At 36.3% G+C, this 23577-nt stretch overlaps 1 protein-coding gene across 5 annotated transcripts in view; it reads right to left on the bottom strand.

Moving 5' to 3' along the window:
• LOC134853971 (protein unc-13 homolog B-like) overlaps positions 1-23577 on the bottom strand; it is a 116153-nt gene that overhangs the window by 7088 nt on the left and 85488 nt on the right. For 4 of the 5 annotated variants that reach the window (XR_010164386.1, XR_010164387.1, XM_063869993.1 and 1 more), the window contains exons 15-33: positions 22484-22564; positions 21916-22135; positions 20738-20929; positions 20064-20241; positions 18892-19018; positions 15662-15785; positions 12997-13237; positions 12093-12229; positions 11454-11626; positions 10445-11053; positions 9677-9829; positions 8971-9109; positions 8100-8272; positions 7694-7834; positions 6464-6638; positions 4139-4363; positions 3481-3648; positions 2952-3070; positions 2569-2580 (exon numbers count right to left, since the gene is read on the bottom strand). Coding sequence is in view for 3 of the 5 variants with exons in the window: in XM_063869993.1 (XP_063726063.1) it covers positions 2569-2580; positions 2952-3070; positions 3481-3648; positions 4139-4363; positions 6464-6638; positions 7694-7834; positions 8100-8272; positions 8971-9109; positions 9677-9829; positions 10445-11053; positions 11454-11626; positions 12093-12229; positions 12997-13237; positions 15662-15785; positions 18892-19018; positions 20064-20241; positions 20738-20929; positions 21916-22135; positions 22484-22564 (3387 nt within the window). In the remaining 2 variants the exon portion in view is untranslated. The remainder of the gene's footprint in view (positions 1-2568; positions 2581-2951; positions 3071-3480; positions 3649-4138; positions 4364-6463; positions 6639-7693; positions 7835-8099; positions 8273-8970; positions 9110-9676; positions 9830-10444; positions 11054-11453; positions 11627-12092; positions 12230-12996; positions 13238-15661; positions 15786-18891; positions 19019-20063; positions 20242-20737; positions 20930-21915; positions 22136-22483; positions 22565-23577) is intronic. The other variant, XM_063869995.1, reaches the window with a different exon arrangement.

Below are 23577 nucleotides of genomic sequence, written 5' to 3'. Positions count from 1 at the left end.
TGAAAAACAGCCAACAGACAGATGAAAAAGAGTCAATGAACTCAAGGAAACAAAAAACTTTAACTTTGAAAATTCAAAGTAAAAATATTTGGCCTTAACTCTCTTCGAATTTCGAAATGAATTTAAAATCAACTCAGTTTGACAAAATTTTACTGCGCAGGGAATTTTAATTAAATTCAACTTTAACTGAGAAATCGTTGACGCTTTTGGCTCCATTTCCACGTTCGTGTTTGGAGATTGCAATTTACCTAACTTTCAGCAGATGAAATAAAATTGAACTCAAAAAGTGCATAAATACCTAAGTGCATTTATAAATGCATTAATGAGCATGAATGCAATGCTGTAGTTATTAGAACATTTTAAGAATATTCCCAAACAAAAACATCACGACCTATGTACGAGCCTTCACTACGTTCATCGGCTCTAATCACTTCGTTCTTCTAGATATTAAGATCGCGCATTCGTCAAATTATCCGAAAACATAGCCAACAGAAGTTTGGAAAAGAGTCATGAAGGCAAGAAAATAGAAACAAAAAACTGACTTGTTTTTTGAAAAAAATTTCAACTTTCGAAATTTAAAGGGAAAAATATAAGTCCTCAAAGCCTTCTGAATTTCAAAATTAATTTATGATTGGTGCTTTTTTAGATAAAATTAACCCAACTAAGAAAAATGCATCATAATGTAAAAAATTTATTCCACTGAAAATAAAAATCCTATTCGAAAGTAGAAGTCGATCTTAGTTTTCGTGACCTTTACACGTTTGCTGTTCAATAGCGGATGCCTTTCGTTCAACAAAGAAGATGAAGTGAATTTGGAAAGAAATCAAAAGTCAAACCACTAAAAATCAAATTTGAGCGTGAACAAATTTTAAGAATTTTCCTGATAAAAAAAAACAAAAAAAATCATCGCGACCTATATAAGAGTCTTAACTCTATATCGAATATTGCACAAAGCGAGAAGTGACTCGACAAAATAGTGACAAATAGTCGACAAAACAATCAAAATATATTCAACAAAGTTTAAACACTTTCGTTAAATTCAACGATCGACTTAAAGATTGGTTCGACCCCTAAAAATGAGCCACAAATTAGTAGATTTAATTTGAATCTAGGCGATAAAATAAAAATTGTACCAATGGAAAATCAACCAAGCCAAAAAATTGAATATAATTGAACATCAAAATTAAACGTTATCGATAGAGGTGCAATGAGGAAAGCAAAACAAATATTGTTGAAACTAGCAGATCAAACAAATGAAGAACTCAGCGATCATTTTTCCAGTTATTTGATTCATAAAAAAACAGCGACAATCCGCAAAAAATAAAAATATTTGTATTGCTCAAAACCTTCACAATTAAAATCTGCTATATCTCTTAAACAGGCATGGCAATAGTTCAAGGTTTAACTACCAGAACAAAACCGAGATAATTTATTACCACATCTCGTTGCATGAAAATACATTCTTTTAAACTGAAAAACGAAACAATTTCAAGTTGAGGACAAGTTTACATATAAAGGTCTCCTAATAAGTTAAACTTAAAACAAAAAGTGCAGAAAACCTTTAACCTGACTACCTTTTTTTTGTTTTGCTTAGTTTATTTATCAATCAAACATCAAATTGATGGGTTATTTCTTAGCTGCTTATAGGATAAAAATGTCGAGTAACTGATTATAAGACCCATGTTATTCTGATTGGCCCACCAAATTATCGCGCATTTTTGGTCAATGAATATGAACGAAGTGCAATGAAACAAAATCTTTCATATGATGTCTGAAACGCAATTTAACTTGCGACAACAAAGGTCTTATAATCATGTGCTACAGTTAAATGAGTTTCAGACATCAAATGAGCAGTTTTGCACCATTGATTTTTGTTCATTTTTGTTGAACACAAAAGATGAAGGAGTCCCCCATGCGCGAAAACCTTGTCAGCCAATCAAAATTGATAAATAAAAAGCAAAAAAGTAATAAAAACTTAGCCAATAGACAGTTGGAAAAAAGTCAGGTAAACTAAAAAAAATCTTGTTCTGTGAAAAACTTTCTAATTAAAACAAACAATATATGGCCTTGAAGCTCTTTGAATTTCGAAAACATATAACTAAAAAGTAATACTAAAAATATATCCACAAATGCAATACTATGTATGAATTTTAAAACATTTGCCTTAAAAAAAAACAAAAAAATCACCAAGACCTATATTAGAGTCTTCACTACGTTGATCAACTCTTGATCAGTCATTTTGGACAGTTTAAAGGTAAATGATTTATTGAGATTTTTCGTTCATTCAGTCCTTCGCGCATGAGAATAGCCTCCGAATTTGCCAACAATTTAGCAATAGTCATACAAATATGAAATACTTCTAAAACGTCTTCCGAACATCAGCTAAATTAAGTTTTAAAGAAAAAAAATGAGTCTTAAGCCAGTCGAATTAGAGAGCATGTACAATTTAAAGCTAATTGTAACTCGGAAATGAAACACAGACATTTTAAATTATTAATTAAAGCCAGAGTTATTGTCCCACTGATTGAAAATAAATGGTTATTGCATAGCTTCATTCACACCACTTACAGAATTACTCTTCTGAAATAAAAACACATTACAGCCATACCTCCAGCAACTCATCATTACCAGTCTTTTAAACAAAACATTATCTGAACTCGTTTTTTCCACTAAATTTCTATGCGTATTTGTTCATACTTAGACAATAAATGTGAAGTTTAAGGTGTTTCAACCATTTTTCTGCCAAGATAACAGCTTAACCCCCCTCCCCCTCTCCCCGACTGTATAGCAAGGGAAACGCAAACTCATATTATAAGGTACAAACATCAAGTATTATTTAATGTTCAAGTATTTTTTTAAATATGGCGGATATTCTTTATTCGGCACCATATGTGGGGGGTTATAATGTAATCGAAATCCAAAAAATCATACCAGTAGTGTTGTGAACGAACCTGATCAATTATATCTCTGAACTGTATGACTGATACTCCCACCAACTGGTCTGAGCGACCGAAGCAGTAGTCTTTACATGCCACGTGCAGCTCATACACGTCCAGATCTTCCTCGTTGCCTACAATAATCATTCTTTTATTACTTCCTGCTATTACTGAACATTTGGAAATCATTATCATTTTAAGCATATGAAATTATATTGTTATATATTTTTCTAAAGTCGTCGCGTGAGACGACAAATCGCCTAAAATGACAGAAATTAGATTTTCAATTCTATTTTTGTATAAAAGATTTGTCGCTTACAATCAATTGTCGCCTTGGTGAATGGATGGTACACGTCATATTACCACAAGACAAATTAACCTGACACATTGTATTAAAAACAAAGAGCCCCCACTGAAATATTTGATATTTTTGGCAGCGATAAAAACACTATAGCACATCTAGAAATATTTTTTCGAATTAAATAAATATGTTTTGCTCATCTCAAAAAGAAGGAATAAGAATAACGAATGATGATAATGCTACCTAGCAAGAAGACAAACTGTTCGCCTATCTTTGGGGATAGCATGTTGGGCTTCTGCTTCGTGGCTTCCCTTCTCTTCCTGTCCTGCAGTTGGGGTCCGAACAGCCAGATCTCCACGAAGGGCTTGAACACCCCAGTCGTCACCCACCGAAGGTCATTGGCCGCCACAACTAAATCACAATTGGGACATTGTTTGATAGTGTTATTTATAATTTCATGCAATGTGAAATTTGGCCCTTTTCCAGTCCCCCCCCCCCTCATTTAAATTTTCTTTTTATATAGTTGTTCTACGTGTTATTATGACTAAATGCGCAAAAATGAAAGGTGTAAAGAACAAATCTGTTCACAATTATTAGTTTGTTCACAATGCAAAGTTTCATTGCATTATGACAATTTTAAATTCAAAGGTGGGAAAGTGAAAAAAAGACTGAAATTTTACCATATTTAGTGAAAAAAATGTTGGTTTTTCATTTTAGTTGGATGTTTGTTTGGGAATATAACGGCCACAAAACTTCATGTAATGCGATATTTGCCGTAATTTGTAAAAAAAAAAACTTTGGTGTATATTTTTTCGCAATTTTGTTGGTTATTTTTTTTTTGCAAAGATCACAACAGCTGTGTGATCGGAACATTATGTCACTAGTTGTAATGAGCACTCACTGTTGACTGTGACCTTGTGATCTCCCGTGCCTGGATGTGTGAACAGGTCAATCTGGATGGATATCTCTCCCACAGGGTCGTCCACACTTGGATTGTCCTGTGCATTCTGGGTCACTATGAATGTCTTAATCAGAGTGTCTGTGGTTTGAGAGTAGAGTGAGAGAGCATAACGAAGAGACTGCAGCTCACGAGACTTGTCCAGGTAGCTGCGTTTGAGGCCGTGTTCTGAAATAGCACATCAGCACCAAATCAAATCTACTCCACATTAACAAAATCAGTTTATTTTCCCTCTTTTTCTGACTCAAAGCTGGGTCCAAAATTAATCCATAACTTTTATAGTTCGCAAAAATTGACACAGAGACGAAGCGGAGCTTCGCGCCACTTGCAATACAACACAGACAAAAAAAAATGTAAGCAACAACGGACAACAATTGCACTTGCAACTACAATGAAAGTTGTTCACAGCACAAGAAAAATCATGAGGAGAAACAATCTTTGAGCTGAAACCAGTTGAAACGAAAAAAAAAGATTTTTTATTTTAAAAAAAATCTTTCAAGTCCCCCGATGAAATTAGAATGAACAGCACTTGCAACTGCAATGAAAGTTGCTTTGAGCAACAAAAAATCAGTGAAAACCTTTCAAATCCCCCCTTGAAATTAGAATGAACAACACTTGCACTTGCAACTACAATGAAAAATGTCTACAGCACAAGCAAAAACCGTTGCGGCAATTTAGACTCGAACCCCAGACTTTAGGATACAAAGGCAACAGCTTTACCTACAGGCCAAGGAAGAAGTAACCGGGAAGATGTTAAAAGAAAAAAAACAAAGTGATTCAACTGATTTTAAATAACTAGTTATTAAGTAGAAAAAAGTCTATATTCTAGTTTGATAACGCTTGCTAATCGTAAACGTAACCAATTATATTTCGTTTACTGCATCAATGCACCAAAACTTTTTAATGTAGAAGCGAAGCAGAGCTTTGCACCACATGTGCTATGTCACAAATATAGCATTGCAAAAAACGAAACGGAAGCTAATAAGAACAAAATACGAAGACAAGACGAAAAAACTGTCAAAAAACAAGATCTATGAAAACTTCATATATTTGTCTCAAATTACGATAATTTTGAGGAAAACATAATGAGTCACAAAATCACCTGCATTATGAGAACCTTAGAAAAAATTATTTCAGGCGCAAATATGCCCAAAAGACTTGGGTGGACGCCCATTGAACCGAAAACTACTGTTTTTTTAAAACGTTATTAAGTATTAAAACTCAGTTTTATGCACCCCTGAAATGCACAGGAGCATAAAAACCAAAATTCGGCCTTTCAATGATGCAATAAAACTTGACTAAGGCGATATAACAAAAGCCTTAATCATTTAAGCCGAGTAAAGCGAGAAAAAACATAAACAGGACATAAGACAAATTAGGGATGATAAATTCTCATATTACAGATAAAATCAAAATGACGTCAATAGCATCAAAAGCTCATTAAACCAGAAGGAAAACCTATACTTTAGAAAAAAAGCTGACAAAAATAAGCAGAACGTCACCTTAAAAAGCCAAACAAGGACACCACAAAAAGTAAGTGACCCTCAAAAAGTCTGCCAAACAAGGACGTCACCTTTACATTGAACGGGTAAAATGAGTACCTAGATCTTATACTTTTAAATTAAGCCAAAGATTTCAGCTGAAATCTTGCGAAAAAAGTATTGTATGCAATAGCAAAAGTATTGACCTTGTATTCAATCATTTGGAAACATAGCCAACACACATTTGGAAAACAGTCAAAGAAAGCAAGTAAACAGAACCAAATACTGGTGGTTTTTTAAATCACAATTTTGAATTTCAAAAAAAAATAGATGGCTTTGCTCAACACTTTCAAATTATGCTCAACACTGTTTTTGATAAAATTAACCCAAGTTGATCAATAGGCACAAATGTGATTCCTTTGCATAATCTGAAAACTTAAATCCACCTTCGAAAAAAGAGTTCGATCACGTTTTTTGTAACCTTTACGCTTTTGCAGTTCGATTGTGTAGTTTGCCTTCATTTTAACAAAGTAAATGAACTGAATTTAAAAAGAAATCAGTCGGACTGCGAAAAAATAAATTTAAAGCTGAACAAGACTTTAAGACTTCCTGAAAAAAAAATAAAACAACCTATATAAGATTCTATACTACGTGAGATAACAAAAAATCAAGTTTGAGCGCGAAAAATATTTACTTTTTCCTTAAAAAAAAACAAAAAATCGCATGACCTACATGAGCGATAAATCACTTCGTTCATGAACACTTAATAAATAGAGTGACTACCCACTTCCATCAGCAGTGAAAATGGTCTTGATGATGTCGAGGCCAGAGTGAATGATTGCACACTGCTTCTGGGTGAGGTTCTTGTCCTCTAGCAGAGACAGAGTGAGCTGCTGTCTGTCTGAGAGAGGTGGCAACACTATCTTCTTCTCTAGCTTCCCCATCGCTATCTTCCATATCTCCTGCAACATCCACAACTCAATTCAAATCGACAACGCCAAAAATTGTCTACAACGTCAAAATCAAAAATCACTTGAAATGATCATTTACAGCGTCAAAAATCAGTATCATAAGGATAGGACTACCAGAGGAACGTGGCACGTTTCGCTCTTCTCAAATTTAGTGGCACATTCTCTCGATATTTGTCACGGCCCTTCGAATGTAAGATATAAGGGGCGAACTGTGCCACTAAATTTAAGAGGAGTAAAATTTCTGTAGACTCTCTCAGAAACGCTTTTTGTCTCCTCCCTCGCCAGGAAAACGTTCTTTTATAGAGGTCAATAGTCAACCAGAGAAAAGATAGTTGAGTCTGTCGCACAGAGAGTCAAAATGAATTCAGAACAAATTCTATATTCAATAACTTTCAAAACTATTTTTTCGAGAGTAACCACAATAGATTCATCCATAAACATAAACGATGTCATTCAACTCAATGATACCTAAAAAGCCCCTTTTTTGCCGAAACATTTTCAAATATCGAGCATCATAATATCTCTTCAAAACTCGTAACAATTTCAAAATTTTTAATTATAGAAATATTTTGCAAAAACTACACCACCTTGAAAAAATTGGATCAAAAGACATTTTTTTCTATCCACTGGGAATTCTGAAAATTGCAATTCCCTTTGAAACTAGAAACCATCCAAGTTTTTTTCGCGCCATTAGTCTATTCATAGATTTTGGGCAGCAAAAATGCGTTTCAATCAAGGTATAGCTAGATCATATGCTGTAATTAATGCACAAACTTGTTACTAAAATGTGCTCAAATTTGGTTGAAAAAAATGGAAGAACTGACCGTATAACACTTAGTTTGCAAGCTCGCTAATCTAGGCATTAAAATGCACTATTTCTTAGTAGGATAACCTTGATCAACTACTCTCACAACTCAATCCTTTATATTGGCCGCTTGCTTTAGGGTTCAGTTAACGACCAAATTGAATGAATTCATAATGAAAAAATTAAATCTTAAGGAAAAATTGAATCTTGAGAAAAATTGAATCTTAAGAAAAAAATGAACCTTTAGGAGTCGTTTGAACACTGTGCGGTCTGCGAGGTCCACCAGTGATTCCAGCTGAGTGTCCAGGTACTCAAGCAGTGGACCGACCACTGCCTCCGCCTCAGCTGCCAACGCCTGTCTGTTCTGAGTCTGTTTCATTACCTGCAATAGTTTTATTACTCGCCAATACATACTAATTTTGAGAGCAGCAAGCTGTACAGAGCAAAATAGTACCTTTTTGCTCTGTAAAGTATTTATCATAAATCTGGATTAAACGAATACTTGAGAATCCTGCCGTCCAAAAAACATAAAAAAAACAGGGTGTTGATGTACAATATCAAAATTGAAAAAAAAATAGAATTGGCTAGATCAAATAAAAAAAACGGAAACTGCCTATGTTCTCAAGTAGTGCTACTCTACTACTTACCACAGATGCGTTGCCCTTGTGTTGGTTGAGGTTAGCGGCCAGTTTGTTGACTGAGTCCTCGATGGCGTGTTGCATGGTGCTGGCATACTGTCCTGCTAAAGCGTCGATATGATTGGACAGTTTGCGCTGCACTGAATTCAAGTGCTGAGTAGCCTCCTCCCCTATCGAGGCACCTGAATCACAACAAACTCAACAGTAACAAAATATAACTCCTAACAAAACCTAAAAACAGTAAAATTTAAGGAAGGCGACAACTTACATGGTTTGAAAGTTAATATAAAACGTAAGAATTTCGGTTTAAGATTGCCCGATCTAAAGTCCTACCCTCTGTTGGCAAGCTCGCAACACGTTGTCGCGTTTGCGGCGGTGAGAATATTTCGATTTGTCTTTTACTGCGAGAGTACTCTATTATAGCGAGTTGTCTTTTATTTCGAGTTGTATTACGGTGCACCTGTCATTGATAAACTTGATTATTTTGATATTGTGTCCATAGCATAGAACTAAAGTATAAAACTAAAGTTCAATACTAGCGAACGCTTAACGGATCTAAGCGAAGAAAGAGCGGATTTTTATATAACTTTTTTGTCAACAAAGACAGGTTTTCTATCATAATACAATTGGGCTCTTTTCCACTTTCCCCCCATTCTTGAATTTCAGTCTTGAAAAACTACTTTAGCGTTGTCATAATGTAATGAAAGTTTGCATGATGAACAAACCAACTATTGTGAACACATTTGTTCTTGATACCTTAAATTGTAACTTCACACATTCAGCCATAATAACACATAAGACAAATTGAAATGTGTATGTGTGGTGTGGGGGGAGCATACAATTGTGATGTAGGATAGTGAATGATTCTAGTTTCCCTCACCTCCCAGTCCCTCGTAGGTCTTCTCCAACTGCACTCTGAGTTGCTGCACATTGTTCATCAGAATGACACCCGTCTTCGCCTCCGACTTGTACTCGGGGAAGAAACGGGTCACTATCTGTGCATACTTCAGAAGCACCGTCTAATACACAACACACAATCACAACACAATGTAAGCAATCAAGTGACCAACTTCAATTTTTATTTACAACCCCCCCCCCCCCCCACCCGCACTACCAACTACAGGACCATCCTAAGGGAGGGGTGTCATCAATTTTACTGGTCCCCTCCTTATCACCTTGAGTCAGATGAAATTGGGACCGAAGTGTTGAAAGCCGTGTGTTTAACATACTCGGTAATTTTTGAAAAGACGGAAGGTCTGCAATATTATCTGAGCCCATCTCAGCCGATAATCCCTAATTCCTGCTCAATAAAAGCAAAATTATGATTGAAGTTTTTCTAGCTCTAAGTTCGACACGATATACAAAAATTGGTTAGATCGGTTAAAACTATTGATTGAAACTCATTGTCTCCTCCTTCTTAGCTTTGCATTTCAGATTTCTTTTACTAATTGGTCGAATCGTTCATGTGGTAAACTGGCATTTATTTAATTGGGGTCTCACACATCGTCAACCTCTAGCTCTCAATTAAGTAACCTTCGTCAACCGTAGATTACTTTGCCTTGACCTTGACCTTGAACCTGACTGACCTCGAGCACCATGGCGAATCTGATCATGACGTGGTGCATGGAGTGTGGCTCACTGCACTCCATCTTTTTGATCACCTCAATCGGCTCCCCCATCCTCGCAAATGTGTCCACCACACTGTGCGAATACCTCGCAGATCCAGCCGACAGTTTGAACTACAACACAATTCACACATTTCCTTTTGAATACATTCCATGTTAATACTGAGCCATTCGTAGTCTTAATTGTCTTCTAATTAACACTTTATTCAACCAATTTTGACATAATTTGTACCAATTCGTGTTAAGATAGTTAACGTTATAAATAGTCTCCATTATATTATATTCAGTAGGCTTTTGACACCGCTTATTGAATAACGAAAAATAGTTTTGAGAGACTTCATTCAGCGGCAATAGTTGTAAAAATATGTAGTTTCTTGATTTGGCCACAGATAAAAAAACTGGATGCAAAAACTTCATTCGGTTTTTAAAAAATCGGCTAAATTTCGCAAAACATTTCGGTTTTTTTTCCTAATTTTTGATGGCGTAATACGCTATCATAGCACTGAACTGATGATTCCAACCATTTTTGGCAAGAAACTGAGATAACTTGTCTAAAATAGGATCGAAAAAAGCGTCCTTTATATTTTTGTTTGGCAATTTATCGTTATCCAAATTAGCGTAATATTGACAAGCGGTTTCAATAAGCTATATCCAATATAGAGGGTGGTTGAAGAGATATTATATATTTGCATGACAGTAGTGTGAGGATCTAAATCTATTGCTACTGACCCCATCGGCCTTGTCCCTGTTGAGTGCACTGACTAAGAACGTCACTGCTTCATCCTCCACAGTTCCCAACCAGCACACTACAAAAGGACTGAACCACACTGCTATGTCTGTCTCCTCTTCGCTTAACTCCTTCGCTTGGGGGAGGGGCTTCACATGAAGAGTGAAGAAGGACTTCACCAGGAAGTATAGCTTCACATAGTCCGATATCTCACAGTAGAGAGTCTTCGCGTGCTCCTCCATAGCATAACGCAAATCCCCCGCCAACATCTTCCACATTTCAAACGCAGACAACTGACCTACGTTCAGTTCTGAGGGAAATTGGTTAATTTTGGAAGAGTAGATCTTTTTGTCTTCGTCTATAATCACTATGAGTAAGGAGAGAAGGTTGCGCCAGAAGTCTAAACTACGGAGTCCCGGGGCTCCCGAGGCTGCCGCCCGATCCTCTTCCCCGCCACTGGAGGCACTGGGGTTGTTGGCTTCGTTAGCCAGTTGTGTGGCTGTCATTTCGGCCACGTGATCGAATAGGTCTTGATAAGTTTGTTTAAGGCACGCTCGCACGCATTCTTTCACCACTAGTGCAGACTTCGGAGGACTGGTCGACTCCAGAACCTGAAAAAAAAAGATTAAGAAAATTTCAAATCTTTAACTCAGTCAATAGCAGTGAAATTTTTATGCCGAAGTTTTTGACCAATTTTACCCGATCTGAGAAAACCTGAACAAAATTTTCTTTTTAAATCTGCTGCGGATTATATTTATTGAATTCACTTTTGAAATTTGAAAAAAAAAGTTTTTTTTTTGCTCCATTTCTACTCGTGAGAAGCGAGCATGCTCTCTTCGCACGAAAAATCTACCAAATAAAAAATAAGAACAAAAAAAAATTAAAATAAGTGTAAAATCTACATAATGGAAAAGTAAATCTGGTTCAATAACCCCCTAACCCTGACACAGTTTGCGGCTTGTGGGGCAATAATAATGGCTATAGATTATGAGCCCCTCCCCCTCGCGTTACCTTCATGCGGAAGAAGGTGATGCTGGTGAGTAGGTCGACAGTGGCCTTGAGATCGTTCAGTTTGTCTGGACTGGCAGTGGGGAAGTTGTTCCTGTACATGGACAGGTCAATCCTAAGGGAGTTGTGTAGTGAGTCCAGCAATTTCACAAACTTCTCCTTCCCAAAGTTAGAGGCTGAAAACCAAAGCAAGCAACAATCACACATCCTGCTGAATTAAATGGGGAGGGGGTCTCACTGTTTTATTATTTGAACAAGTGACCACATACATAACCCCCTGACAAACCAAAACTTAAGTGTGTTGTGTATCTTGGGGCGTAGCAATTAGCATGTGTGCCTATTAGCACGTGATAAGTGCTTTAAGTCGGTGTGCTTTCAGAATAATAATAAATTGGGCTAAATTTTCAAATAACTTCGAAAACCAGTTGATTTGATGGAAAATAAAATTTTCTTTTTCGCCTAATTAAAAGTTTGGCAAAAACCACGCGGATAAAAATTGTAAATTTGAGTAAACAATACTTGAAATAGCGAGTCTTCGTTTTTCATTCTTTTACAATGGGCATGCTAATCGATACACATGCGAATACGCCAGTTCCCATGTATCTTGAGTATGGGTAATGTGTGACGCGACTGTAGACGCACCTGCGAATCTGGCGGAGGCAGTGACGTTGCTGTTGGAGGCGGAGTGGGCATAGTAGGCGTTGATGTTGGCCAGGAAAGTACTCATCAGGGCAGGCACTCCCGAACTAGTGTACTTGGTGGACAGGCACGAAAAGTGACTGAAAGGAAAGACAAACAATTAAACTCTTCTAGATCTCTTTATTTATTTAAATACTACCACAACCCGGTCCCCTTTGGTACCGTACCACCGAGAAACCAATATCTTCCCTTGTCAAAACTAACTGAATAATTTAGTATGTGAAATTTTAATTGCAACAAAAGGGTTGCCAAAGCTGTCATTGCTTCAAAATACGTGACCTCCCCCGCCAGTATGAAGTGAAACAACTGTTTCAATCAAAGGTTTCTCAATTAATTTTTGTTCAAAATTATCTGAAATTAACATAAAAACTTGCTAATGAGTTCACAATCTCTTTCAACTGTCCTTTTTGACTAGACTGGCGGCGAAATGATGGAAAAGGCCTCTGGTCATTCGAGCCCCCCTCGCCGGCTCACTAATAAAACATAGACTTCCGAGCAAAGTTTTATCTTTTCTGTTTATCTAAATATCTTAATGTGTCTGCTGTTTGTTCGACGAATGACAAGGAGACGGGTCTGATCCAGAAAATGAGCTTAATAGAAAATTATGAGACAGTACAGCAAACAATGCAGAAGCAAGGCACCCAATTAGGAGAAACTTATAAGCCGATTGTTGAGATAATATCTGTTACAGCAGTTAATTCTTTTTTTTTTGGTTCGATTTAAGAGCAAGAAAAATGTGAAAAAAAAATATTCGTTTACTGCTAAAAATGCCTTCATTTAGTTCATTATTAAGTTCACTGTCTAGATCAGACCCGTCTACTTGTCACTCACCGCTTGTGCTACTTACACCATGGCCTGGTAGATATTCTCCACTCCGTATCTGAGAGCGAACTCATCACACACTTCTTGAGCGACATCATCGAAGAACACCTTCCACGTGTCCTCGCTCTTCCCACTGCCCCCACTGGGCAGCTTGAACATCCCTCCCCCTCCCCCCACTGAACTGTTCTTGGGGTCGGGACTGCTCTCGCAGAGGTAGTGGAACAAGTTCTCGTGCAGACATGTGTACTGCACGTGATAAGAGGCACCTAAAACACAAACAAATTTCGTGTTTATGTTTAATATAATCGAGTGAATCTTCCAGTGAAAAGAAGTGAAAACACAGCCTCGTAATAGTAATAAAATGCACTAAAAACACAGCCTCATTTAAAAACTGTGCTAAAATCTATGAAACTTCATAGAAGAAAATATTATAAAAAGAGACGAAGAGCATCTTTGCGTCACTCGCGATACATTAAAGCAATAATTGCCTTAACGTCATGTTTTTTTGAAACATTATGAAAACTGTTAATGTCCTAAAGGAAACCGAAAAAAAAACGAATGAATTTTTTCTGAACATTTTTTCAATTTTCAAAAACCTTTTATGATTGACTGCAAGAAGCAACTTTTTCAAGCAATTTTCATTTTTCCAATGTCAAGAGATAAAACATAAATTTAAAATTCTTTGAAGTTAAAGAGTCTTTAATGAATAAATCTTTTTTCATAAGACTAACCAAATCAGAGAAAACTCGGTCAGTTTTTTCTTTCGCTAAGACTTCTGAAAACTAAAGCCCAATTTAGAAAACTCAAATTCATTTATGTTTTGACGCCATTCGCTTTTGATTGTTAGAGAGGGTAATGTACCTCCAATTTAGCAAATGAATTTGAATTCAACTTAGAAAGAATCAAAATTTAAACCGATAAAAAAACTTAAGCGTCAACAACTCGTTAGACTTTTTCCTAAAATCAAACAAAACCCCATCAGACCGAAAATTGGTAAATCAGTTCACTTCGTTCATCTACTCTTCAAAATCTGTTTGAAACATTCCAAAACAAACTAAAATAACGCGTAATCAAAAATGTTTTGAAGTAAGGCAAAGAATGTTTTCAGAACCTTTTATGGAATTGAAACGAATACAAATCTTTTCCATTCAAAACTTCTCAAAGATGATAAGATAAAAACGAGGTTGACATTTTGAGATAAGAAAAAAGACAACGCACAGTTACCGTAAAACCCGAGGAAACCGAAAAAAACTACATTTTTAAAATACTTTTAACATAGAAAAACAGACAACCCAGGAAACCGAAAAAAACTACTTATTTTTTTTACATTAAATAACATAACGTAAGAAGGGTGGATAATATGTAATTTTTATTTCGGCTGCATGTGTAATGTACTTTCTAATTAGCAACTGATTTAAATAGAACTTAAAAAGAAATCAGAAAACAACCATCAGACAGTTGGAAAATGTTCAACTAGTAAATGAAAAAAAAAAAAAAAACAATTTATTGCAAATTTTCGAAATTTAGACAAATATTTATAATTTTCAAGCTCCTAAATTTTTTTTTGAGATTGACGCTCTTTGACAACTCTCAATTAATAAGACACAGAGACGAAGCTGAACTTCACAAACAAACAAGAAAACGGCTCAGTAAAAATTTTAAAAATGCAAAAAATGACTTCAAAATCAATTTCACAAAACCTATGATGCTGCGGGATCAGATCTAAGACCAAGATTAACATGATTAGGAATAGAGTCCTCGCTTCTTGAATTACATATATCGCACATATACATAATTAGTAGATACCAGACTTACGGGAATCCGCGTTTATAAAGCGAATATAGCTAGATTCTGCTAAATTTGCCAAAAAATTTGGACTTACAGGTGCGACTTTGGAAGTCAAAACGTAAAATGATCTTATAACATTACGGTGGAATGCTTGCTTGTTCAAAACAAGCTGAATAGATAACTCATATCCTCTACTGCGAATTCTCCAACTTTTGAAGATTAGGACAAGCGCATTTTTTTCGAAACAATTAAAAAGTATTCCCCTAATCGATTCTTTAGGTGATGATATTTGAGACCGTGTTAAGAGCATTAAGTGAGATGAGTACAAACCAGAGGCTAAAATGTTTCAGTCACCAATTCAAGGTAAGAAAGAGAGATAGCCGTTTCAAGGAATAAATCAAATGTTTTGAAATCGATCAAATTAGTTGTTTAACCAGCTCTTCAACGCCAAAAGACCATATTTTCCAAAGCATTGAAGACTGTGACAAAAATTGATTATGAAATACTGAATTCTGATTGGCTTATGTTATTTTCTGTCACACGATTCTTCTGCCACGAAGGATCCACCCGAGTAATGTCATGTAAAGCAAACATTTATCAAAAAACCAACAAAGTTACTATTTAATTTCAGATTCTTGATTTTTCACCACTAGCAGACTATGTTTGTGTCGCGTGATCATTGGCAATGTAATGAGATGGGATGGTGAAAATAGCCTGAATTGAGTAGCAGCGACTCTTCGTAACAAAAGTTAGCGGGTACGAATCCCACTTTGGTCGCGGTCGTCGGATTCCCTATTTCATCCACTTCTACAAGATAGGAACGGTGAAATGGATTACAACCCCTCCCTAGGAAAGCCTTGCGAAGTGAAGAGACGGGAAATAAATAAATAAAGAGAACTAGCCTGACTTCTCCTCGCCCTTCATCTCGACACTGATGTGTAGTCTGATGGCTCCAGAGACAGCACTCTTGTCAGTCCTCTTCTCCAGATTGTACCACACATCCATCTCACCAGAGAGAGTACGCACCTAATCAAACACAAATACATATATACATAAAACCAGTAGCGGATTTAGCCGCCCCCCCCCCCCCTTCGGGATTTGACCCCTGACTGCCCAATGGCACGAAAAAACGCTATTTCTTGGTCAAAACTGTGCAAGAAGTGCCTAAAAACGTTTTTTGGCGTTTTTTTTACTGAACACGCCTGCGGCTCAAAAAAATTGATCAAAAAGGGTCTTCTAGTGCTTCGGACAATAAATTTGGTCGACCTACAAAAAAATCCGCCCCCTCGAGAAAATCCTAGATCCTCCCAAATAGACAGTTGCACAAAAAATTACCTAGTTCGAAAAAAAACATACTTCTAAAAAGTTTTCAGACCGAGTTTGTCCATTGACAATGGTCATTAAAAAACACCTCCAACAAGCACTTGGAAAAGAGTCAATGAACGCAAGAAAACAAAGAAACTACTTTTTTTTACTACTGAAACTTCTAATTGAAGATCTTTGAATTTCTAAATAACAAGATTCATAATTTCTTCATAAAGTTATCCCAATTTGAGAAAACTGGATCAATAAGTATTTTTATTTCGCGGTGAAATCTGAAAAATCAATTCTATTTTCGAAACTAGAAGTCGATCACGTTTTTCGTGACCTTAATACTTCTGCTGTTCGATTGTAGAGTTTGCCTTCCTTTTAATAAAGGAAATGAACTGAACTAAAAAAGAAATCAAAAGTCAAACAGCGAAAAGTAAATATGAGCTGAAATTTTTCATGACCTTAACATTATTGCTGTTCGATAAAAAAGTTTGCGTTACTTTGATCAAAAATCAAACTCGAAATAAAATAAATTTGTGCGTGAACAAATTTAAAGACCTTTTACTGAGAAAAACGAACTGTAAAATCATCAGATTTTTTGTGACCTTTACAGTTCTGATGTTCGATTATAAAGTTTGCCTTCCTTTTAACAAAGGAAATGAACTGAACTTAGAAAGAAATCAAAAGTCAAACCGCGAAATAGTAAATAAGTGCCGAAATTTTTCATGACCTTGACATTATTGCTGTTCGATAAAAAAAAGTTTGCCTTTAAAGACCTTTTCCTGAGAAAAATGAACAGTAAAATCATCACGTTTTTCGTGACCTTTACACTTCTGCTGTTTGATTGTAGAGTTTGCCTTCCTTTAAACAAAGGAAATGAACTGAACTTAAAAAGAAATCAAAAGTCAAATCGCGAAATAGTAAATAAGAGCCGAAATTTTTCATGACCTTAACATTATTGCTGTTCGATAAAAAAGTTTGCCTTTAAAGACCTTTTCCTGAGAAAAATGAAAAGTAAAATCATCACGTTTTTCGTGACCTTTACACTTCTGCTGTTCGATTGTAGAGTTTGCCTTCCTTTAAACAAAGGAAATGAACTGCACTTAAAAAGAAATCAGAAGTCAAACCGCGAAATAGTAAATATGAGCCTAAAATTTTCATGACCTTAACACTATTGCTGTTCCATAGAAGAGTTTGCCTTACTTTGATCAAAAATCAAACTCGAAACAAAATAAATTTGAGCGCGATCAAATTTAAAGACCTTTTCCTGAGAAAAACGAACAGTAAAAACATCATGACTTATAAAAGAGTCGTTAATACTTTTATCGAATCAATAAATATCCATGCCCTGAGCCTAAAATTAAAAACAGTTTTTCAGCAATTTCTTTGAAACAATTGAGAGGATATAAAACTACGAATGCTCGATAATTCGTGCAATTAGTGCGTACGCGGCGAACCAATCTGACTAAAAAACATTAGGAGAGGCATAATATTTGGTCTAACTGCTGAATCATTTTAAGTATACAGCCAAAAACTTGCAGCTCAAAACAAATTGAGAAAAATAACTATTTGCACATTTGCAAATCACTGTTTTGTATGCAACTTAGATGTTTCATATAATTTTGGTACCAAATTTGCATGGAAAGTTTTACCTAAATAAGTCAATTGCTCTTCCTACTACACAAATAAAGCTGCATTTTGCAAATACGAGCAAAAAATGGCAAATGGGAATTTTCTATAACAAGAAAACAATGAAATCTTTCAAATAGCAAAAAAAAAACCAAAAAAATAGCCAACAGACCGACCGGACAGTTGGGAAAAAGTCAATGGCAGCAACTAAACAGAAAAACATAGGTTAACTTCTGAAAAAAACTTCAACTTTCAACTTCAAAGAAGAAATACATGCCATTAAAGCGCTTTGATTTTCAAGAACAATTTATGATTTGTAGTTTTTTGACAAAATTAACCCAATTTGACAAAACTGAACCAATAGATAAAACTTTTATTTCTCTTGGAAAATCGATAATTAAATTTCACTTTCGAAATAAGAAGTCGATCACGTTTTTAGTGACCTTTACACTTTCGCTGTTCGATAAAAATCAATCTAACAAAGAAAATTAATTGAACTTCAAAACAAATCAGAATTCAAAACCGCCAAAAAGTGATTTTGAGCCTGAACAAATTTCAAGAATTTTCCTGAGAACATACGCCATTGACTATTTACAGTTTTCGATTCTACTGCCTTAGCAGTTGAGCCTTATGCGCAAATTGTCGTCGAAATACCAGCCATTACACAGATGCGAAGCTGCACTTAGCAAACACTAGCCCAAAAACGACAAAAAAGCAGCTGAATAAAGTGAATAAAAAAGTAATAAGACTCGAATTAGTAAAACTTAAGCTTTGTGTCGGATTTGAACCATAAACCTCAAGCTTTAGAGTCTAACGTCCTTCCCTCTAACTCACGGACGCTCAACGATCGTCAAATACTAGCCACAACTAAACAGAGAACAGATGCTATGGCATTTCCAAAACTACAGATCGTGATTAAAAGTGCCTCCAAATGACTATTTTAAATTGAGAGTTGGGCTGGAAAAAATTAGAGTCCTACTAATACGACGCAACGCTTGCTAGTGGTGTAAATGTACTGTCTGTTAATTACCAAATACAGCTGAACACTAATTCGGCACTTGTTTCGACACAAAATTTAACACTAATTCGACACAAAATTTAATCCTTAGGAAAAAAAATCGGTAAATACTTTGGAATATATGACGTGGCTGACCTGTAACATTCATGTTACCTGGTGATGATGATTACCTACCTCGATGATTGTCTGTCCCAAGAAGTCGTCGCTCTCTCTCGTCAGTTTCTGCATCAACTTCGCCCTCAAGTCATCGTCTTCATCCCACACCCGCACTTTGATTCTATCGGACGCATTGTGGCAGTCACTATACAAACATATAAGCGATATTTAACAGCTTTTATTTAATAAATTTAAAAATATCCGACAGAAACCTCAAACAGACCCATAACATTGAACTAATTTTATAATACCCGATAGTAGTAAAAAAAAAAGTAAAAATAATTTCCAATTTGGATACGATAGTTCTGAATTTTTCAGTTCAAATGAAGTTAGAAAACTCCTGGCTTATGCGAATTGGATAGAGCTTGTAGAAGGTTTCAAAAACCTTTAGCAGAAATTTTTCATAATTTGAAGCCAAGCTGAGAAGGCTGTTGACAATTTTTTTGTCTTTCTTATTTTTTCAATCTTATTTCTAGCGCACAGAGTAGCATCAACTGATCTCGTAGTCTATCCCTTCCAAGTCGCCTCATTGGTATTTATAACAAATTTCTCTCTTGTATTTGTAATTTAATTCAAATGGATGTATTCTTCTTCGTTCATAAATTAAATAGAACCCAGATACTTTTTACAAACCTTGCTGCTGCCATCTAAAAAGATCCACTGAAATAAAAACGACCACTTGCAATTAGAATTAGAAAATAAAAACGTCTTTGTCAAAAGTTTACGACAAAAGAAGCATTATTCAATTTTGAATATTAGCTTCAGTAATTGAACTTTCCAAACTAAACCATTGGAAATTTATTTTGAAAACTAGCTCAAAACTGAACGGAAAAATGTAATTCAAAAACTCTATGACTGGGTTGACTTTCTATCAAACGAGTTGCACAATTTTTTCTCACTTTCAACAAGTAGGTGTTCGAATTACAATAATATGAAATTGCTGCCATGCTTATTTGACAACCATGACTGTCGCATATATAACATTTAAAACCAATGAAGCATTAGTAGGAGAGATCATAAATGGACCTTCTGGTAAATTTTCAGACATCCATCTGCGAAAAGTTGCATTTAAGTATGTCTATAACCTATCAATAACATCAGTTATAACGAAAATTATTGTAAAATTGGAAACACGAGGCGTGTTAGTTTACTTCCAGAAACCTAAACACAAAGAGAAAAAAGTGACTGACAATGCGAATGTCTCGTTCCACTCTGGGTTGAGTTCTTGTGCGATGGTCTTTGTCCTCTTCTTCGTCTTGCCCACCTGCACTGTCACATAGGGGTCACTCGCCCCCGTCTTGTCCTTGCCCGCCAGTCCCTGTGCACACTTCACTGTAATCGAGATACGCGCCGCCCATTTAGAGGAACCTACACAAATACAAACAAAATCAAACCTATGAGGTGTTTTGTAGTGACTTCTGCTTGCAGATCAACAACTCGATCGTCGGTTCTTAATCTCACGAGCGCTGCAATTTGCAAGATAAGCTAATTGAAGTAACTTATATTAATTGAGGTACCACAATTATCGTCTGGATTAAGACTGAGCGGCTTAAAAACGGAGGGCAGAAAGTTATACCCGAATAAGTTATGTTACTCATCAATCAGAAATTAACCAGGATGAAAACAAAGTGTATTCATGCTCACTGCTTGAGCCAGCATATTTAGTCCAACAGTGAAGAAAACTCAACAGTGAAGAAAGGAAATTGCTGATAACCACGACACATGTTTTAAGTGGATTTTTTTGCTCCGAACGTCTCAGAAACTTTTTTTCTTGAGTTTTGCTGTTGAGTATGTGCAAATTTTGTTGCTAATAACGAATTTTGTTAAATGAGGTGGGGGTGAACTAGTTAAAAAGATGCTTTACCTTCTAGCACAATCTGTTCTGCGTGGCGCATCTGAGACTGGTGTTCTCTGGTAGATATTGCGAACACAGTGCGTATGGTCTCGAACAGCTGTTCCTTCTCCTTCTCTCTCAACTGCATCCTGTCTCTAATAGCCGCCACAATAGTGTTCACCTTGTCCCCGTCACCCTGCTTCGCATTCTTCTCAGCCGCCCCTGCAACACACAGACAACTATAAATATAAATATCCATCACTGAGGATATCATACAGAAGAAGCATTCCTGAGATTATTTCCAAGATATTTTTTTAATTACTAATTAATACACGATGAAGTACTCTAACGGTCTTTACGAGACCTGTCTATCGTTTTTTTTATTAGCCCCCGTCCTAGCTCCCACCATTCAACCTTGGGCCTTTTTTCCGCGGAGAAGAGAGATGTCATCCATTTTGCCACAGCCGGTCCCACCTTGAGGAGGCGGATGACACTGGGACCCCTCCAAACGTGACAGTTAAACACTCATCAGAGTTTGGCCAAGAGAGATAGAAAGAGAATCTTGCTTATTCGCGGATCGATCTGCTAGGTTTGATCCGCGAAAACTAGCAGATCGGTTGGAGGGAAAACCTAGCGATTACCACTCACTGCTAATCATTAGCTACGCAGAAAATATTTTCTGTTTCTCCGTTTCGTTTCATGTTCACGGTAATGTTTTTGTATATGGTTTTTGAAAAATAGTAGTCGGAAATTTTTCGCTGAATTCAATTTCTAACAGGAGTGCGGCCGTAACTTCCATAAAACCACCCCTGATGGTTTATACTACCATAACCATCAATCTCCAATATCAAAACACAATGAAATAATTTTTAACGAGCGTGCGGCTGCATCACCCTCAAAACCGCTCCTGACTAGTTTATACCACCACAAACCCCTTTAAATAACCCTTGACTGGTTAATAATACTACAACTATCAAACTCAATACCACAACAGAAAAGACCGAATTGAAACAGCTAAACGAGAGTAAATAAACCAGCCGAAGTTTAAACCAACCAAAAGTTACATCATATGAATGAATTTGCATAACTTTTGTAACTGTTACATAATTGTTACATAACATTTACCTAACTATTATATAACAGTTACGTATTTTCGGATGGTGTATACTTGGACTGGTTTGTATACCACCCAGCTAAACACTACTCACTCTGCAGACAGTCTGCGTTGAGGAGGTCCTTACACTTCTCGTGACATTTCACCCCACACTCTCTGCACTTCAGCCCCTGTCTGGCCAGTCCCCACAACAGACCCTCGCACTCGAAGCAGAAGGTGGGCTTGTTCGCACTCCAGATGGTGAAGTTGTGGGGCGTTGTGGACGAGATCGGGTAGATTAAGGCTTGCAACGTGCTCTTGTACACGCCCATTTTCTAATCACACCATCATCAACGTATCATTAACAAGGTGCCAATCAATCCCAACAGAATAATGGTTAACAGAACCACTCAATGCATACTATGATTTTTCTGTAGCTATTCAGACTGCTAATCATTAGCTACGCAGAAAATATTTTCTGTTTCTCCAATTCGTTTCATGTTCACGGTAATTTTATTTATATATAGTTTTTGAAAAATATAAATAGAAACAGCCTTCCTCATGATCAAAGAAACTGTTTCTTAAGCATTCCCCTTTCAATCTAATTATTATCAATTAAACCATCGTTTTAGTTTACTTTTTCGCTTAGTATCCTGTATTCTACTGGAAATTGTATTACTAACCAGTTCGTTGTCTTGTATGGACTGCCTGACGGCCATAGTAGTGGTAGCTATGCCCTGTTGTCGCTTCATGGCCGCCAGCGACTAAACATACCATTGCATTTCCAGCCATGATCCCATAAAACATATACCATAAGGAATCATACCTCAATTTAGACCGTCCGAAACTCATAAACGGAAACGTGGAACCTACTAAACAAACGCATATACTTAATTCATACAGAAGCTTTTTTAGATGAATTTCTGTCATCAAAGAACGATTAAACTGTACGCGTATTATTTTTTAACCCATGGCATGAAAGTATTATTGCTGAGGATCCGCAAAGTCCGGACCAAATTTTTGTATTTGCAAATAAAATCAACCAATTATTTTTTAAAGAAATTACCAAAAAACGGTAGCATGTATGTCAATTGGCCGTTATGTTAACATGTGTGTCAATTGTCATATTCAAGTTCCAGATCTTCAATGCATTTATTTACGCTCGAATCAGATAACCACCTGTGCAATTTATCAAGATAGGATGTGCGAAAAGAAGAAATCAAACTAAAACAGTTAAGTCATGCTAATTGACACACATGCTAATCGAATCCCTACAACCCAGTTTGAAACAGTCGTGAAGATCAATTGTCAAAAATGAAAGTCATTTGCGACCAAGCAGTCAGTTAATTCTACTATCAAATAATGCATCTGTGGTTAAGCGGAGAGCTACTCTCTAGGCCAAAAGGACTCAGTTCCCGCTAATTTTTAACCAATCAACGTCTTGTAAACTGTGCAAAACTGATTTTCACTTTTTTCCCGAATTTTCTTTAATACGGAATCCTGCATGTTTAACCCTTCGGGGACAGGGTTTCTTCCCCTACGTTCGACTATGTACCATGTATTGTTTTAAGCTCGCAGAAACTTTTGGTTTTAAGCTCAATCAAATCTCAGTAACACCGTGAATTACCTTTGTGTATTGATTTAAACTCAGCCTTTTTCTCGTTGAGTAAAACTTCTTTTATGAGTTTTCCCAAGTTGGTCAGAAAAAGGTTATTAGAACAAGATGGTTCGCCGAACACAATGCATTAATCAGGTTGAAAGACACAAATACGCATAG

Source organism: Symsagittifera roscoffensis, chromosome 9, assembly GCF_963678635.1.
Source record: "Symsagittifera roscoffensis chromosome 9, txSymRosc1.1, whole genome shotgun sequence".
In the NCBI taxonomy this organism is placed as follows: Eukaryota; Metazoa; Xenacoelomorpha; order Acoela; family Convolutidae; genus Symsagittifera; species Symsagittifera roscoffensis.
This window is presented reverse-complemented; position numbering and strand designations above follow the sequence as displayed.